General features: G+C 43.4%; 2 protein-coding genes across 2 annotated transcripts in view; both read right to left on the minus strand.

Annotated features, from left to right (window-relative positions):
- Positions 1-1,061: 1,061 nt before the first annotated feature.
- Positions 1,062-9,875, minus strand: NOC4L (nucleolar complex associated 4 homolog). The gene is made up of 15 exons (XM_066562405.1): positions 9,780-9,875; positions 9,561-9,684; positions 9,365-9,471; positions 8,968-9,075; positions 8,682-8,831; positions 8,049-8,148; positions 7,724-7,758; positions 7,570-7,620; positions 6,921-7,032; positions 6,234-6,294; positions 5,565-5,675; positions 3,203-3,366; positions 2,746-2,828; positions 1,901-2,014; positions 1,062-1,604 (listed from the first exon to the last, which is right to left on the minus strand). Exons 1-15 carry the CDS (start codon positions 9,873-9,875, stop codon positions 1,488-1,490), a joined length of 1,533 nt encoding a protein of 510 aa, XP_066418502.1. The 3' UTR covers positions 1,062-1,487.
- Positions 9,876-11,339: 1,464 nt separating this feature from the next.
- EP400 (E1A binding protein p400) overlaps positions 11,340-19,458 on the minus strand; it is a 46,435-nt gene continuing 38,316 nt past the window's right edge. Inside the window, exons 43-52 of the mRNA XM_066562039.1 lie at positions 19,257-19,302; positions 19,056-19,165; positions 18,273-18,477; positions 17,206-17,369; positions 16,636-16,842; positions 16,137-16,332; positions 15,695-15,825; positions 15,136-15,297; positions 14,354-14,431; positions 11,340-12,567 (exon numbers count right to left, since the gene is read on the minus strand). Of these exons, the coding sequence (XP_066418136.1) occupies positions 12,295-12,567; positions 14,354-14,431; positions 15,136-15,297; positions 15,695-15,825; positions 16,137-16,332; positions 16,636-16,842; positions 17,206-17,369; positions 18,273-18,477; positions 19,056-19,165; positions 19,257-19,302 (1,572 nt within the window). The 3' untranslated portion in view covers positions 11,340-12,294. The remainder of the gene's footprint in view (positions 12,568-14,353; positions 14,432-15,135; positions 15,298-15,694; positions 15,826-16,136; positions 16,333-16,635; positions 16,843-17,205; positions 17,370-18,272; positions 18,478-19,055; positions 19,166-19,256; positions 19,303-19,458) is intronic.

Genomic DNA, 19,458 nt, shown 5'->3' on the forward strand with positions numbered 1-19,458 from the left:
ACATCTTAGAGATGAAATACAAGGCCTGGGTGAACCTGAACTGAGGCCTCTCAAGTTCAAAGTTCCATCTCAACCATTCTGCCTTCCCACCTCAGATAGCAGAAGTCAAAGAAAGAAGAAAAGCAGGCTGGCCAGGGAGGAGGCAGCATTGCCCTTCCACCAGAGAACAAAGAAAGAGACTTCCAAAGAAAAAGAGGAGAAATATCAATCCTCAGAAACACCCCATCTGAATTCAAAAGCATCAGAAAGGAAAAAAAAACATATGGAGAGCTCTACACTGTGAGGACACGTCCACTGTTTGGAAAGCATGAAAAAACTGGATGAAGAAAATGTAACACTTCAGTGTCTCCAAGACAGCTGCAGTTTTCCTTGACTTAACCAGACTTGGCTGCCAGAAATTGGATTTTTTGGCCTCTGCTTTCTTGATTGTAATTTACCCTTCCACAAAATATGATTTCAAATTATGCAAGCAGAGTTTAAATCTAAGGAGGTAACATTAAGTTGTTGAAAATGAGTTTTAAAAAAGTCTTGAGTTCATCTGTGCTGTTAAAAATGAGTTTATCTCAAACTTAAAACCTTGGGGGAAACCCCATCAAATGGAATTTGTGCATGACTTCTGAAGTATATGAAAAATTAACAAGGGCATCCAGTAGCAGTGGGGTTAAAAAGTTTTTAGCCCCTGGATACACTCTGGCCAGAGCTCCTAAAACACATGCAGGCTGCAAGCAAAACCACACCAAGCTGCTTATCATTCTGAAGCAAAACTCAAGGATTAGCCTCCCACTGCACATCAGCTGGCCTCCCTGCTACAGCAGGCACCAGGATTATGTTCACTTCCAAAGCTCATGAGCATTTGGAATCCAGCAATCTCAGTGCATGAGATGGATGTAGAGGAAGGAACACCAGCAACATTTCCTAGATGGATTTACTGAGCACCTTCTGAGTTGTTAGACAAACCAGTTTCAATGCCTTGAACGTGGGAGTGCTGAGTACAAGATAAACATCCCTCTCAAGATGAGCTTAAAAATGCATACAAAAAGATAATTATAATACATCAGGTGTTTACACTTATGTATTGAAGACATTTATTACAAACAGGCTGTCAGCTCTCATATAAAAGTAAAACATCTGAAAAATAAGAGCAGTCAGAGAATGCAATTCCCCTCAGTCCCATGGAACAGCAGTGAGATGTCTGTTGATGCAGCCCCTGGTCACAGCCAGCACCAGCAGCTCTGGGGGAAGGACTGGGATCCCAGCCATGAACTGGTCCAGAATTCTTTGCTTCAGGGAGAAATCCCTCCCCAATACCAGGTGGCAGAATGCAAGTGTGAGAAACACAGCAGAGTCCATCCAGGGGCAGTGGCAAGGGGCACTGCAGCTCAAGCAGTGCAGCTCTCCTCACAGGGAAGGGCTGCAGAGCACAGGGGAGCTTTCTGTGTGTCCCTAAGATCCAGCTGCTGACAGATGTGTTTTGGTAAGAGATGGCATCAGTCTAAACTGAAGTGCTCTGCAAAAATATCATTCTTCTTCCCAAACAAACCTCGTACAGGCTCAAACTCCAGGGGCACATCAACAGCCTTTTTCTTTACTTCTCTATCAAAAAGCTACAAAATAAAAACCAGAAAATATTGTCAAAATTCAGCACAGGCTCTTCACCCCAATAACACTGCACACTCTAAAGTCTTAAAACATCCAGCAAATAAACACTTCAAAGAAAAAGCCAGTCCTGTCACACTGTTGCTCATGCTGTTATTTAACAGACCATTTTCCTGGCTTGCCCTGGTAACCAAGTCAGTGTAGCTCCCTCCCCAGCAGCAAGGCAGATAACAGGACATGACTGCTGCATCCAGAACCTCCTTTCCTCTGGCTCCAGTCATTCACAAAGGCACAGCAGCATTACCTCAGCAGCTGAGAGCTCCAGGAGCCCTGATATGTCATCCTCCATTTCAGACAGGGACTGGTTCAGGACAGCAGCTGCCTTGGCCACATCTGGGTGATAATGGTTCTGGAGAGACTGGAAAAGCAAGACAAATGGGAGATTATCTAAAAGTACAGGGTAGCACACATCCATCTGCACTCCCACACAGGAGTCTGCCCATTTGTGGGTCAGATCTCCAGTGACCATCAAATTCCATCAGATCCAAGTTTGCTGCACCATGCTACTACAGAGAGCTTGAAGCAATCCTCATTTCAGGCATCTTTCAAACATGTCAAAGGCTCCTCTCACATGGTCATATCCAGCTGAAGACAAATTCATCCACAGGCCATGCCTACACTGCATAACCCAATTCTGCCACCTCACAGTGCCCTCACACCACGCCCAAGCTGCAGCTCTCCAGGATTCCAGCTCCTGCACATCATTCTTGTTGCTGCTACAGCCCCCTACACAAACCCCTCATCCATTTCTAGAGGATAACCCGGCTCTACTCAATTCACTTCCATCAGTGCTCACCAACTCTCTCCCCTCCAGAGCCTGGTCCATTTGCAGCTATTTAGTCTGTGTCAGCTGTGAACTGCAAGTTCAAATGTGTGCTCACAAGCCACCCACTAACTAGCACATACATCTCTCCAGTGTATGGAATCCTTTGCTAGGACAAAAAATGATGCAGAGTAAAAGAACTCATCTCATTTGCGAGATATATGTCAAGCAGGTTCTTGTGAGAGGGGCTGTCCACTGCCAACACATGTCAAGGAAGGAGCAAGGGTGGAATACCAGACCCAGATGCTCATTTTGGGATGACATACCTGAATTTCCCACAAAGAGCTCTGCAAAGCCCTGCTTTCAGATGGCTCCTTCTCCTCCATAATGTATGGATCTTCTGACATATCTAAGGAAACAGGAGATACACAGCTAACAGCTCCTGTGTGGTGCACATAAATCCAAAGGGAACACAGCCCCAGAGCAGTGCTGCAGCCAGAGTTGCTCCTTCCCAATGGTTCCAGGGACAAACTTACAAATCCCAGCATGACCCAGGAGTCACAGCTGGCAGCACTACAGAAGCATGTTACTTTTAAAGAGCAGAGCAAGTAAGGCACTTGGAACAGCTTTGAGTTTAACAGCAGGAGCCTGCTGACCTTTCACAAACCCAAGGGACAGGACAAAGGCATCCTTCCAAACCTCAGAACCGCAATCTCCCCTTTTCCTCCACAGGAATGCTCCTCTTTATGCTGCCTTAAAGACATAAAACAAGTCCCCCCTTACCTGCTGGCCCTGCTGGCCTGTGCAGCAGCACCTTGCAGGCGGGGTGCCTGCGGAAGAGGTTGCAGATGAAGGGGAGGATCATGAGCAGAGCCTCAGGAGGGGCCGTGAGCGCCAGCCGCGCCAGCCGCTTGATGAACGCTGCCACCAGGTATGCTGGCAGGTGCCTGGGGACAGGGGACAGCAGGGAGCAGCCTGTTACAGCCCTGGCAGGACAGCCAGCAGCCTCAGCCACCCTCACAGCACGGCAGGGGGCTCCTCAGGCTGTGGAGTAAAGAGAAGCTTTAGGAATTGTGGTGTTTGCAAGGTCCCCAGGACGAGGTGAGAGATGAGAATCAGACTCCAAGTTCTCAAAAGGCTGATTTATGATTATACTATACTATGCTATGTTATTCTACACTATGCTATATTATTCTACACTATGCTATATTATTCTACACTATGCTATATTATTCTACACTATGCTATATTGTACTACACTATGCTATATTGTACTACACTATGCTATATTGTACTACACTATGCTGTATTGTACTACACTATGCTATATTGTACTACACTATGCTATATTGTACTACACTATGCTATATTATTCTACACTATGCTATATTATTCTACACTATGCTATATTGTACTACACTATGCTATATTGTACTACATTATGCTATATCATTCTACACTATGCTATATTATTCTACACTATGCTATATTGTACTACACTATGCTATATTGTACTACATTATGCTATATTATTCTACACTATGCTATATTGTACTACACTATGCTATATTGTACTACACTATGCTATATTGTACTACATTATGCTATATTATTCTACACTATTCTATATTATTCTACACTATGCTATATTGTACTACACTATGCTATATTATTCTATACTATGCTATATTATTCTACATTATGCTGTATTACTCTACACTATACCATGCTATACCATATTATACCATACTATATCATAGTATACTATATCATGTTATGTTATATTATGCTATACTAAAACTATACTAAAGAAAGAGAAAGGATACCTCAGAAGGCTTAACAAGAATGAACAATAAAAACTCGTGACTGACTCAGAGAGTCTGACACAGCTGGCTGTGAATGGTCATTAATTAAAAATAATTCACATGTTTGGATAAACAATCTCCAGGCCACATTCCAGAGCAGCAAAACATGGAGAAGCTGAGGCTTCTCATCTTCCCAGGAGAAGAATCCTGGGCAAAGAGGATTTTCCAGAAAATATCACAGTGACAAGGAATCTCAAGTTTAAGCAGCAAAGTGTTGTGTGCTTGCTGGAACAAATTTTTGGGGGAATTTACATTCAGTGCATGAATAATCTCAGATCACTGCAAGAGCCAATCCTGACACGTGGCACCATTGCCAAGCACAGCCCCTGTACACAGCCATTCTCATGGCAAACTTTATTCAGTCCTTTCATAAACTGAGTGCTTGGCCAGGCAACCTTAATTATATTCTTCTTATGTCATTTTGTGGGTTTAATTAATACACAGGCCATGGTGTTAAATTTACATAACATTTCCAAGCACTGCAGCTGTTAATGGGAACATAAAGCTCCCATGTAGTGTGAATGTGCAGCATAATTCTTTTTTTTTAATGGTAAAAATGCAAATTTCTAACAGCAACCACCTCATTTAGGCCCCTTCTTCATGTCAGAAGATGAAAATTACAATTTTCAGTCACTCAGGCCTCACTACACCTGCAAGGCTCAACAAAGTTACCCACAGGTCTTGTCACTCTCTCCAAAGTACACCAGGACTACAAGGGGGTTGGATATGAAGTGCCTGGTGTTGTGTTACTGTTGGTTTATTTTATAACATATGACAGCAACTATATGACCAGCTGCCTATCCAGCTTCTTCCCTGTGTACAATGAACTGACAACATCAAGACAGGCTGTCAAACACTTCACATTTCAGTGCTTTATGTCTGCAAAAAGCCATCCATTTATCAACAGCTTTGTAATCTATAAAAACCCAGCAAATTTTACTTTTCCATTTTTACAAAGACAAGACAGAAAATTCATCACTTTCACCCAAAGTGGAACAGAGCTCAAAAACACATCCATAAGCACTTGCAGCTCAAACTCTGATAACTAACTGCAATTCTTCCTTTCTGAAAATCTATGGCTGTGAGGCAAATCTTCAAAAATAGCACATGAAAAATTACACAAGACTACAATAATAGTCTTGGATTCAGTTTTCTTCATAAAAATGTATCTAATCCAGCAGGCACACTGAATACATTAAATCCAGACATGTGGGAGACTGCTCAAGAACAGAAAAGCAGGAGGAAAATATGTGAGCATACAAAATAAAGATGCTACTTACGATGAAGACAAAAACAGATCGGTCAGGTGGAAAAAGCGAGCTCGGTACTTCACGTGATAGATGGAAGGGTCTAACAGGCTATACAGCTTCTTGTAAAAGTCAGGATACTCCCTGTTAAAAAAAAGAAAAAATACAACATCCATTAGAGGTGTAGAACATCCATTAGACGTGTACAGTGGGGCTGTGGCTAAATGTTATTGTGCTGTCATTAAGAGCACCCCAGCCCACTGCTGTGCTCTGTTTGGCTCTCTTAGGCTTCCCTCTACAGTCACCACCTGAAAACAAACTGCAAAGTGAATTTATGGCTCTGGCAGTGCTCAGCCACCTTCAGGTTGTGAAGCCAGGACCAGTGACTGCAAATGGTACAGGATGCAGTGAAAGGGACACCAAAGACCATGGCTTCACTCTGTAATCAGATCAATGGAAATTGATTTTTAAGTGCTGAGCAACCACAGCCTAGAGAACAGACTATTTAGGTTCAGTTGTAAAAGAAATCAGACAGCCAAAAAAGCTCAGCATCCCAACAGCCTGAACCTCTTGTCCAGTTTGGCTTTCTCATGGAAGAATTTCAAAGCCTGAAGGTGTGGTGAATCCATTTCAGTTCCTCTTACATAAAGACATAAATGCAAAAACCCATGTTCCTTTAAACAATATACTCTTTTTACTTACAGATTATGCTGATGAATCAAAATAAACAACCCATTTAGGGCTAGAAGACTGATTGCTCCACCTGTAAGAAAACAGGCAGATATCAACACAATAAAAATAACTAGAAAAAAAACTTAAGTTTTTTCTGTAATACAATCTTCCCAGAAGGAAAGCAAAACTGAATAGCTGAAATCAGAGCCAGTGTGACAGCTGAAAGGTGAAACAATTTCATCTGCACCCCTCCAGAGACTCCCAAGTTTCTTACAAAGATTAAGCTGTAGTTTAGAAGAACAAATGTTCAACGACTGAGACACAAAATGTGCTGCTCTAATTCCTCAACAAAGTCACACTGGGGAGGCAAAGGTCTGCTCAGAAAGGACATTTCTGCAGCAATCTGTGGATCCTGTGTTTGGATCAGCAGCACTGGCTGAACTCTATATTTAAAACAAATCACTTCAGTATTCTACTCTTCCCCAAAGCCTTAAATATTATTTTCCTTACACACGAGGAGCAATGATATTGACAAACACATGTAAAATCATCTCACTTTCAGAGACAATGGAATTGACCCTAATTCCTTAGCTCCATCCCAGCCAAAAGTACAGCTATTCCCTCACCCAGGGTTTGGTGCTGCATCCAGCACAGCTTCCAAGTCCATCTGTGCCATGCTGGAGGTGCCACAAAGGAAAAAAGGCTGATCTCACTCACCTATGCCATAGGCCACTGTCAAGAAATCCATCATGAGAGTGGGCTCGTTCATGTAAGGCAGGACAGAGTCGTGCAGAATGACAAGAACCTTTTTGTAAAGGCCAGGGGGCAGCTGTGAAGGACAAAACAACAGAGAAACAAGCACTGCCGGGAGAACTCAGTCAGCAGCAGCAACCTGTGGCTCAAAAAGGCAATGCACAAGCAGAAGGGAATGTGCCAGGAAAATACAGAACAGCTTGCAGCAGCAGTTCCCAAATGGGAGAGTTTACAGGGGACACCAAGGGAGTTCATTCAAGCAGGTGCTCACAGCTAACAGTGTCATCACTCAGAGGGGGAAAATCACCAGGAAAAAGGCTGGGGAAGCTTCAGCTTGTGAGCAGAGATTGGTATGCTGCAGATCACCCTTATGGGCAGAGATGTTTAAGGTAGGCAAAAAAGGCTGAGGGTAAGGAGAAAAAGCAGGCCATATATGAGGTCACGTTTTTTGGCAGTGTGATCCAACAGAAATGGTCACTGGGCTGTTCCCACCCAACACTCAAAACATACTGGGATCCTACCAGCAGCTTCCTGCAAGGCTGGACACAACTGCTAAGGATCAGCAATCCTAAATTTAAGAGCAATGCAGATCAGTGGCAGAAGTAACACTCACCTTGTGCTTCAAAAAAGTCAACCACATTTTTTCAAACACCTGTTTGTGTGCCTTAAAACAGAATTGCAAACAGTGAGTTAAACACACTGGTACAGATAATGCTCTATTTTAAGAAGACAAAATTTCAATTCTAATGCACCAAATGAACAGTTACCTGCAGCTTTGAAAATTTCAACTCCTCACGGTTATCTAAGAAGAAAGAGAAACCAGATGTTGAACTTGAAATGGATATTCAAAAAATTAAGAAGAGCTTTTTTAACTTAGCCTTTTGATGCTCTAAAAACTTGGGCTGAAGTACCTAATTTGAAACAAGGCCACAACAGACCCCATGTAGACTGAAGAATGTGGAGTTTTAAGACTGTGTAGAATCACAGTGATCAAAGAAGCAGAAATTCTTCATCAGCAAATAACAGTATTTACACACTAGAAATCTTAACCTGATTTTCCTTTTCACAGTTTATCATGCAGAGTTTACTAACCTTGTTTGACCATAAATTTGACCATCTCAGACTCTTTGTTTGGCATGTTGATGGGTGAGATGAGGGAAAATACATTCTGCTGGTAAAAAGGCAGCGGCCTCTGAGGAAAAAAGGAAAAAACAAACATGAAGCAAGTTCCACATCAGAGAGCAAGACGCTGGGCTTCAATATTGCCCTGTTTCCAAGTAGTGAATATATTTAGGAAAGAGAAAGGGAAAATGATGATTAAAAACTACATAAATAAACTACATACTGGTATATTCTCTGTTGCAGATCAGAAAACTATCTCTACTGGTGGATCCAATGAAGGAAACAGGTTCTTCCTCTGCACCAGAGCACACAGAATTAAAAGTTCTCTGTGTGTCACCCAAATTATGAAGATTTGGGTAAAATAGAAGCTAGAGCTTAGACCAGAAAGAACAGTATGTGTCTTGAAATACTTTCAATTTCAGAGTAAAGCCAGTCTTGGCATATTGACACACATAAGAAAAAAATCAATGCTTCCAGTGGGCACACTCATTTCTCTAGCTTCCAACTATTTCCATATACTACTAACTCGTCCCTGCTTCACACACAAGACACACAACCCAGAGCAGCTCATCCAGAGGCACCTGAACAGTAACAATTTGTTACCTCCTTCATCTTTTGCATCACCTGCCCGATGCTGGCAGTGACAGCCTTCATGACAAAGTAGCGAACATCCTCGTACTCCAGGTACTCCTGGAAGCGGGAGATCAGCAGGGAGGAGTCCTCGGTGGTGGGAAGCAAACCATCAACAACCACCTAACAAAGGGTTTGGAAAGGAAAGCAACAAGTCAGTCTCTCACAGCACTGGAGCACAGAGTGAGAGGCTGAGGGCACAAGAGTTCGTGTGCCATCAGGTCACTGACAGGAGGGACTTTTCAGGTCTGCAGCTTACCTTAAGAAGGTCACAGGGAAAAGTTAAAGTTCCTTTCCACTCTATTTTGATCAATGGATACTGTGCCTCCAATTCTACAAATTTCATGAGTGTGCAGAGTGCCTGCTCCTTTAAAAAAAAAAAAAAAAAAAAGAAAGCAACATCACAAAAAAACCCGAAAAACAAAAAACACCTAAACAAGAACAACAGGGGTCAAACCCAAAGGAGGCACCTTCAAGAGGAGGAAGAATGAAATGAGATATTATTTCCTGAGAAATCTGCATGCTCACTGCTGGTGAGCAGAGGCGAATCAGAGCATCAGTGCTGTTTTACAGCACTGCCTGCCCTCCCACACTGAAATAGTGGGCGAGAGCCTCAAGGGAACCCCTCGTGTGTCAACAGCGGGCTCAGGACCCACCTTGACCGGGAAGGCGTCGTGCCCCATGAGCTCTCCCAGGCAGCCCACGCAGTCCCTGTAGCGGTGCCGCATCCATATCCTGTACTTGTCCTGGGCGCTGTAGCTCTCTGTGAGGGACAGACACACAGACACAGGCAGGGCTCGGGCCGGGCCGCGCCTGTCCCGGGCAGCACCGCGGGCCCCGCTCCGTGCTCACCGCCCAGAGAGGCGTCCTGCTCGGGCAGCGGCCCCACGAACAGCTCCCGCCGCTCCAGCAGCGCCCCGAAGAGCCGGCCGCAGATCCTGGCGGCGCTCGCGATGTCCTCCGGCTCCTCCTGGCCCTGGGGAACAGCGTGTCAGAGCGGCGGCCCGGCCGCGCTGCCCTCCCTCCCTCAGCCCGGTCCCCCGGCCCGGCCCGGCCCGGCCCGGCCCGCACCGCCAGCGGCTCCAGGAGCTCGAAGACGCGGTTGGCGCTGGAGCGGTTGCCCAGCACGGCCTCCAGGCAGGCGGCGAGCGCGGCCTCCCGCGCCATGCTCGCAGCGGAGGATGGAGGAGGAGCCGCGGCCGCTCCGCCCGCAGGCGGGGCCGGCAGCGGGGCGGGGATCGCGATCGGGATCGGGATGGGGATGGGTCCGTCCCGCCACCCGCACCGCCCCTCCCGGTAACCCGCCCCGGTACAGAAGGCAGGGCGAGGCGGCGGTATAAAAATGTACACTTTATTACACCTTCAGGTAGGATACAGCACTATTCCTTATCATCCTACTGGGGCGAGTACAAACGTTCATCACTTATGTACAGGTTGACTTCCTAACACACTCCTGGGAGAAAGACACATCGAAAGGAAGAAAAAAAAATAATTAGAAGGGAAAAAAAAATATGGTGACTTTTTATCTTCATCAACTGACCTAAACAAGAAACAATCGCCTCTTTAGACACCAAATCAGACCAGCACAAAGACGCAGCCAACAGCTCTCCCACTGCTGGAACTGTTCCCCCCCACCCCGACCTTCATGCACATCATAAATCTAAACACTTAAAAGTAAAACTGGGGCTACCTAAGCAATATTTTCGGATGAGCAAGGCTATACTGTACACAGTGTCACTATCCATTACCACTGCATCTGCTTTGCATTTCAAACTACTCTGCTGTCAGCAGTGCCAGCTCCCTGGCTGGCAGGGAAGTTTGGGGGATGGCACAAGCCAGGGGTTAGCAGGGTCAGGGGAATACTACTGCATGCAAAAACAGCTTAAAAAAAAAAAAAAAAAAAAAAACAAAATGCCCTTGTATTTGTACACCTGAGGGTCCAAGAAAAAAAGTATGCAGGACAAAAGAGGTATAAAATAAAAAAATCAGGAACGCTGCCTGAACCAATGTTAAATTTGTGATCTGAACAGAATTGGCAGTACCTATCCCAACTAACACAGAGGAGCTGGCTGAGAATTCTTTCTTGTTTAAGCCATGTGGATTGCCAGGTACCAACAAGTGTGGACATACAGAGGTAAAAACAAAATATATGCTTTCCCTGCCCTTAAATAGGCTCCTTTCCTAAAAGAGTAAAAAGATCACAGAATGAAAAACTAATTTTAAAACCATCTCAGAAAAGGAATGTTGTAATTTTGTCTGGATTTTACACATTGTGCAGTTTTATGGCCAAAGTAAAATAAATCCCTTCAAGCCACCATGGGTTTTTTGATTCCTCACTCAGTGCTGTTTGCAAAGTCTGTTATTCATTGTATGCAAGAAAAGTAAAGAAACCCCCACAGTTCTATGCAGCTTTTTGCTTTTTTTTTTTTCTCCATAACAATAAGGCAAACTGATTTGGAGGAAGAGGCCACGCTCTATTCACATCCAAAATACCCACCTGAAGATACATTCATTGTTAGCTTTTAGTAAAAGAATAGTACAAAAGTTAGATCTTACTCTTTACACAGTTGAAGAATTAAGTCTTAGATTTAATTTCACTATTCTCCCCTTCCCCCAGCCCCCCACCCCCTAAGCTGAAAGCCGTGTAAAAAGTACTGAACATTTAAACATGTTGCAAGAGCAGAATGAAACTGAGAGATTAGATTTTATCAGCTGGAGATTTTTTGTGACAGAAGTCCCATGAGAAACAGCTATGGATCATCTGTTTAGCTGCATCTACTGAACAATTCTTTTACAAAAAAAAAAATGGGCTACACTTTAATACACATTTACTATCAACACAGTATTTACTCAGCTCATGCCTAAAATATCCATTATTTTAAAGTGAAATACGAGAATGAGCACACAGGTTGGGTGATTCAGTAAACTGTACACAAAAACTACTAACAAACATTTTAAAAGACTTACAAAAATGGAGAATGAAACCTTTTTTTTTTCCTTTTTAATTACATATACTTACAGGTTTTCACATTTATTGGCTAAACTTTGCAGGGAGCACTTCAAGTCTGTGTTGGATCTTCCAGGGGTGTTTACCACAGGGAAGAACAACACAGAGCTTTTGTATAGGTGGAAAATACTGTGCTGCATCAACTACACCTGGTTCTTTGTGTGGCTTCACTGTGGGTACTGAGCACACACTGAACTACAGCAAGGAGCTGCACATGCCCACAGGCAGGTGTGGCATTCTAACACAGATGGATTTTACTGACATTTATGGCAGACCACCATTTCACTTTTGAGAAGCTGGGCAGAATTTCAACCTAAGTAATGCTTGCTTTATGTGGTTTAAATGAGCACAGAGAACACAGGCAGAATGCATCTTGTACAGAGTCTGAGTGCTAAACATTTGCTAATACACTGAAGTTACATGTGAGTTTTCATGTTTAAATGTTCACCAGCAAGAAACCTTCTGCTACAAAAAAAAAAAATAAAATAGAGGTGTTTTGTCTTCATTTGGATGTTTGGAGTAGCTTCTCACTTGTCTCAGCAAACACAAAATACTGTGTTTCTCTGTTATTGCAATAGTTCAGCTTGGTTTAGTAGGTGCCTTTAATCTGACAGTCGGTGTCCTCATCTGTACTTTTGCTTGCTGACTCTGGGCTTCAGGTGTTGCTGGTGTCTGGGCTGGGTTCTGTACACCTGGAGCCTGAACCTGGGGAGAGGCTGTGGTCACAACCTGCTGCTGGATCAGTTTCTGCTGCACCACCTGAGCAGTAGCAGTGGTTGCAGGGATCACCTGAACCTGCTGTTGTCCTGCTGTCGTCTGAGAAAGGGTCACAGTTTGGGGCTGAGCTTGTACCTGCACATCAGGAGGAAAAGGCAATTACAAAATGGTTTAGCATTAAACTGAGCAGTCCTTACATTTCTGCTCTACAATCCTGCTTCCTTAGGTATTTGCTCTCTTAACTGACAAACAACTCAGACAATGATTCTGGGAACAGAGGCTCTGTGGTTTCACTGAGAAACACCATTCTGTCACATTTTCTAGAGCCTTATAAATCAGAACTAAGAGCCAAAGTGCCTGTAACTCTGGTCTCTGCAGTGCAAATCCAAGGACATGCCCTCAGATACATTCAGAAGGCAAATTAAAGGTATATAAACCCTACCAGATATGTAGGAAAATTCCTGTACTGCAGAAGTGAAGGAGCAGGGAAAAGAACAGAGGGACAGCCAGAGGACCAAAGAGGTTAAAATGCTGACTCTGCATCCATATTGTGACAATAAATACAGCCACTGAGGCTGCCCACCAGTCTCTGCCCTTTCAGACTACAGCTGCTACTACTCTATTGCCAATTTATGGCAGAATAGTTTGAACTCCATCCAGACATCAAATTTTCATAGCTCTAACCAGAGCAAGGGAGAAAAAAAAATCAACATCTCCTTGTTCAGAGGACAAGGTAATGAAACTGAGCAGCTTCAGCTGCCTTTGTCAGATGCAAAAGCCAAACAAAGCTACAAGGACATCTCCAGAGGAAAAATTAACTCTTGAATGATCCAAAAGGATTCCAGTGGGAAGCACTAAAAATGCAGATAAAAAGAATGCCAGATACACATAAAGACCATAGTTTAAAAAATACTTAGCATGGCCTAAACCTACTGCCACTGAAGTCACTGGTGTATATGGGAGGGAAGCTATTTCTCTTTTTGCCACAGACTCCAACAGTCACAGAGCTATGCCACCACTGATGACTTTTGAAAATGATTTAGGAGCTCTTTCCTGACTACAGAGGGCAACTCAAGTTGTGTTGACTGATGAGGTTTCCACCTCCTGCTGTCTACTTTGCCCTTGAAGCATTCACATCTAAGGTGGTTATCAGACAGCTTACACCACTTTATCACCATTTGGAGTTAAACAGTCCCAGATTTTATTCTGCACTAAAACATTGCACTGTGAACTGTGGCAGACTAAGAGCCCACTGGCCCAGATTTTTGTGCACCAAAGGCAAGAACTTCATCCACCCTCCAAAGTTAAATCATTCCTGCCAATCAACTGCCTAAGTTAGGCCTGTTGCTAATGATCTGGATGACATTGTTCTAAACAGTGATAATTAAACTGCCTGGTCATTAGGGGAGTGGAATCAAACCACCTGAGCTTCTCCTGCCCAAGCCCTGTCTGTTACCAGCACACATTTGGAACAGGCACCACACCATTCTGCCTTCTACAGAGCACTTGGCACAGCTCTATGAACTGAAACAAAACAACCTGTAACCTTCAATTTGTCCTAGTTTTTGTGGAAAAAGCTCAGATGGTGCTCATTAGTTCAATTATTTGCTATAGTGACTACACATCACCAGAAACCAAATTTTAAACATCGCTTCAGCTCTAGAAAACACTTTTAAAAATCTGTTTTTCAGCTTATCTACAGTGATGAACAAACATGGCTACATCTATGAAAGTTTTAAACCAGAAAATATACCTCAGCTGATTCAGTATTCAAGATTTATTTTCATAAAAGGGCACTTGCTATATTCTTCAAAAATACTCCCTATGCCACATATAATGTGAAAAATACATACATTCCAAAAAAATGAGCTTTTCTAAAGATCATGTTTCTAGTGCTATATTTGATAAGAGCAAAACCTACCTGTTGGGAAACTGAAACCATCTGCTGAATGTTGGCAACAGTAGCCTGTTGCTGGACCACTTGTGGGAGTTTTGCAACCTGTAGTGATATGAAATAAAGAAAGATTGGCTCAAAATAAAAAGCTGCTGATAGCAGCAAAACACCCAGGCCTGTTCATGATGAGTTGCAGCTTGGCATTTTCAGTGAGGTTGAATGTTTATGAAACATTTTAGATCCATGAAAAGAACTTAGCTAGGAAAGGAGGAGAAATCCTTTCATTTTTAACTACAACAGAGTAATTTCATCCCGACTACCTAGAAAACCACAGGAAGCACACGAGTTCTAACGGGTTCCAATTTCTGGGAGATACTTTTGAAAGAGTAAGGCTTCCAATTCCTAACCCCCTTCTTTTTCCTTGGTTAGGCTGATCCAGTTATGCAGAAAAGAAAGTATGTGAGTCACATACTCTTGGCTGCCAGAGATTAGGCTCTGAGGCAGCACCAGAAACAGGAAAACCTCTGGCTGAATTTTCCTTAGTAAACACAGTATGGAATGCCTTGCCTAATAAAAAGGAGTGACTCAACTATTTTATTTCAAAGAGGAAAGGCAAATTGGAGCTCACAGATGCTCTGACTCACTATAAGGCCACATATGCAGCCCCAATGAATTTTATTAAAAAGTCAAATTAAATAAATGTGTGACTAGAATTAAAATGAGTGGGTGCTGAATTCTACTGCACCTGTTGTCTTTACAATTCTCCAGTCCCAGTACAGTTTAAAGGTGTAAACCTGTGTTACCTGTACCTGAATCTGGGCCTGCACTTGCTGGGTTCCACCTGGTTTCTGGGTTTGGGAAATTGGAGTTGTTAAGAACTGTGTTTTAATGGCAGGCTGTGTAGCATAAGTTACTTTTTGCTGCTGAGAAGTCTGCTGTTGGGTCTGGACCGTGACCTGTTGAGCATTTATCTGCACAAGAGAAAAAAAGGCATCAATCACTACAAAAGGCAAGTGTATTTTAAAGAACAGCTATGTGGGGAAAAAGAGATTAATTACATTTAATTATTGAAAAAAAAGGCAATAAAAAAAATGAGCACTAGATGAAAGCCTTCATGCATTTACACAAGTATCCAGAATTAAAGTATTTAATGAAAAGTTTCTCTCTTACACACAACACTCACATAACAACAAACTTACTGAAAACTACCAAACAACCAACCACTTTACAGAAAAAATTAAGCACCTGAAAACCTGTTCTCTCTAGATATACCCAAGATTTACCCCTAGAAATCCTGACTGACTCTCTAGGGGTGTCCTGGTCATCCAGAACCACTGCACAAGTTAATGGCAGAGAAGACAATGGTACCTTTTGCTGCACAGTAGCTTGTCCCTGTGCAACCTGGGGCTGGATGGCTTTCTGCTGCTGTGCTGCTTGGTGGTGCTTGAGTTTCAGCAGCTGCTGGACATGCAGTGGCTGTGCAACTACTGTCTGGCCTCCTGAAAATTACAGAAATAATTAGAACTGTAAGAGTCTTCAGTTTACTGCTTTGTCCCAGTAATCACAGCTTGCACACACAGATTCTACTTTTACAGACTTACACATTTGCACAGCTTTGAGCACTAACAACCTACTGATTTTAATGGAAATAAGACATGATTTTGACAGTGGAGAAAATTTCTTCTCCAAGGGCATGAGTAAGCTAATTTTTTGTTCCAACAACAATTTTCCTACAAGAAAAAAATTGTCTATACTAGAGGAGACTGCTATGAAATACAATTCTTCCTATTTCCAACTTGCATTCACATACCTGCAGCTTTCTGTGGCTGCCCAATGGCAACACTAATGCCTGCCACAGTCACAGGGAGTGTGGTGACTCCTGCAGATGACACAACAGCAGCTGGAACAGACACCACTGGAGGCTTTGCCAGAGCAACCTGGGCTGCTTGTGGAGTCTGGGCCTGGATCTGTCCTTGAGCTTGGAGCTGGGAAGCAGGAACACGAGTCTAAGCAGTAAGGAATGAAGATTATTGTACCAGCACAGAAAGATTTGTTGCACATAACAGGTGATTATAAAGTGATAGCTGTAAATGTTTCTAAATGTAATGGCTCCTGTACAGTGACACAATTCAGAGATGGTATCAATGGGTAAATACAATTTAAAGCTATTTATGTTACAGCTGTTCCTTCTGAACTGCCAGAGCAATGCAAAGGGCACCTGTGAGTGTGAATGAGCAGTGCCCAGCTCATTTAAACCAGCCAAGAGTGAGATGCTTGAGACAGTTTTTGCCAAGTCAAAGGCAACTCACCAGGCGTGCCACTTGCAGGTTGGTGACCGTAGTGCCCGTGAGGACAGCGCCAGGACGAGGGGCAGTCACAGCAGTGAGCTGCTGGGTTTGCTGCTGCTGCTGCACTTGCACTTGTGCTGTTTGCTGCTGTGCCCCTTGCTGGGTCTGCTGTGCTGCCTGCTGCTGGGGGAGCTGCAGCTTCTGCTTCTGCAACTTGATCAGCTGCTCCTGCAAAAATCAAACACCTCCATCATTTCCAATGGTTTACATTACAGGAGAAAAATGGAGATGAATCCAAAGCTTAAAAGGAGAAACATTCTGTACCAGACTAGAGCTAAGATCAAGTATCCAAAATGTAACTCTTTTACACAATGGCTTCCAGTGAGCAGCAGTAAGTGCTTTCCATCCTGCCCTGCTCTACTACTGAAAGTGCTGTCAGATTCACTGCCTGCATGAAATTTTAGTAGGATGAAATTTAAGAGGGAAATACATCTCACTGTAGCCCAAGAAAACAGGACACAAGAGACACTGCCAAGGAAGCTTACAGTAATGAGAGCAATGTGCTACATTACTTCATGAGTGGTTCCTCACCTGTGACAATTTCCCTACAGTTTTTATTTGAGCTGGAGACTGGGCTTGTGCCTGAGCCTGGATCTGTGGGACCTGCACCTGAGCAGCCTGCTGCTGCTGCTGCCTCAGAAGCTGGAAGTGAGCAGGGGTGATGGTTTTGCCTGACAGCTGGACTGTTGGTGTAGCTGTGAATAAAGGAAAAACAAATTGTTACAACAAACACTTTTCAAGATTCACTCATGAATTTCACCTGAGAAGTCAAGCTGTTAAATGCTTATTTTTCTGCTCCTGCACACTTTGTGGATTTACTACATGTAAGAACACATTATCATGAGCATGATGTAAAAACAGAGTAGATCATAAAATAGAAGGGCCTTTCTTCACAATGGTTTTTAGTCAAGACAGTCAATTCTAATATTTTACTGCTAGATTGTTAATAATATTTTAAAATTGCGATGCCTAGGGGCCAAGCTCTCTATTGCCATACTTTATCCAGAAATACTGGAGATAAATGTCATCTGAGCACCAACAACAAAGCAAGTTAAAAATCACAGCCCTGTTTAATTGTGTCCCAGACTTCCAATATTGTGGGGCTGTGGTGGTGGTTCTACAGGGATTCTGGAAGCCTTTGTGCACTACTGAAAAAAGTCCCTGAACACAGGATTGTTGACACATTTCTCTTCACAGAGAAAAGCAAGGCACAATTCTTCCCAAGAATATTTCTGGGTTTCACATTCTCTGAACCTCAGAGAATGATCAAAACAATTCTTATCTCATTTGCTGCGCCTGTGTTTGTGCCAGTAGAATGCAATATGGAGACTGTTTATCCAAAATGATGGTGTTTTTGTTTCCTTGGCCTATCAGGGCCAGGCGTGTGTGTGCTGGGACTGTTGCCTGACAGTCACGAGATTCTGAGCAGTGGCATGCAGTTGAGTGCTGGGCAGATTCAGTTTAGATGTAATGTAATGTAATATAGAATAATATGGTACAAAAAAAGTAATTAATTAGCCTTCTGAAAAGATGGAGTCAGACGCATTCATCTCTGCCCCTCGCTGGGGGCAAAAACATCCACTACACAGGATCATTACCTGGTGTCACCTGGGTCACCAAAGACCTTGTCTGGGTCTGCACAGGGGTGAGGTTGGTGGTGACCACGGCTGAGGCTGTCACTGATGTCACTGCACGCACGCCCTGCGTGGAGGCGATGGTCACCAGCTCGGTGGAGGCTGCGGGCGCCGCGGCCGCGCGGGGCTGGCTGTGAACCACCTGGGCAGTGGCCGTGCCTCCCGAGGTCTGCAAGGGAACACAGCCTTTACTGCTCCCTTCCCAGCCTCACATTCCCCTGCTGCAAATGGAATAACCTTCTAGGCAATTTTAAAAATAAGCACAAGAACAAAACACCAAATCTGTCTAACATATCTGTTTGGATGCATCTTAAAATCAGCAGGTGGTTAAATCTTTTTCCAACAGGCTGATCACCAAACCCTTCACTCCATTACAGACATTTGATTTTAGTACCTTTCAATATCTTGCTTTATCTTCCATAGTCTTAAACCATTAACATAATAATAAAGATCATAATTATAAAGCACAAAACAGTTACAGGCTGAAAATGTTAATGACATAATACATTGCTTTTAGCAGCACTTCCCTATAAACTATTTTTAACAGTATTAAGCAATCTTTTCTTATAAACCATTCCAGTGTGTTCTGATGTTTTGGTAAGAGAGAGAGGTTTGATAAAGAACCCCAAGATGCACATGACATTTGCAAGAAGCAGAATTTCTGACAACACGGAAAGCTAAAGCTATGCTGATAAAACATGGAACCCAGTGTGTCCAGGGATACAGCTAGTGACAGGATCTACTCACAGTCAGAGTCCCAGGTATAACAGGTGAGGCCAGACGTTTATTGATGGGCTGGAAGGTGGCAGCAGGGACCCCAGCAACAGTGTTCACAATCACATTTCCACTCACTGTAGCTGAAAGCAAGCCAGGATTAAATGTGAGATTCTGAGAGTGAAAATCCTAATGTCCCATCACCTCCTATGCCCAGTTATAAACTCTCCTTACCAGTCTGGATGCTCGTCCCCGTCACTGCTGTTTTGATGGTGCCTGCCTAATTAGAAGACAATTAAGGTAACAGTTCAGAAAAACAATAAAAGAAAACTGAGCATTGCTTAACACAGTGCTGTATTCCAGAAGTGACAAATAACAAAAATGCAACGGAACACATAGATTTCTGCAGTTGTTCATTTACTCTACAGATCACAGC

Source organism: Molothrus aeneus, chromosome 18 (assembly GCF_037042795.1).
Source record: "Molothrus aeneus isolate 106 chromosome 18, BPBGC_Maene_1.0, whole genome shotgun sequence".
Classification (NCBI taxonomy): Eukaryota; Metazoa; Chordata; class Aves; order Passeriformes; family Icteridae; genus Molothrus; species Molothrus aeneus.

What these genes read in the sequence shown, in the direction of transcription:
- NOC4L (XM_066562405.1), bottom strand. Translation starts at nt 9,875, where the DNA reads ATGGCGCGGGAGGCCGCGCTCGCCGCCTGCCTGGAGGCCGTGCTGGGC. An exon ending in GACAGTGGCCTATGGCATAG is followed by an intron (nt 6,295 to 6,920) that starts GTGAGTGAGATC and finishes GTTTTCTTACAG; the next exon opens with GTGGAGCAATCAGTCTTCTA. An exon ending in TTGATTCATCAGCATAATCT is followed by an intron (nt 5,676 to 6,233) that starts GTAAGTAAAAAG and finishes TTTTTTTAACAG; the next exon opens with GGAGTATCCTGACTTTTACA.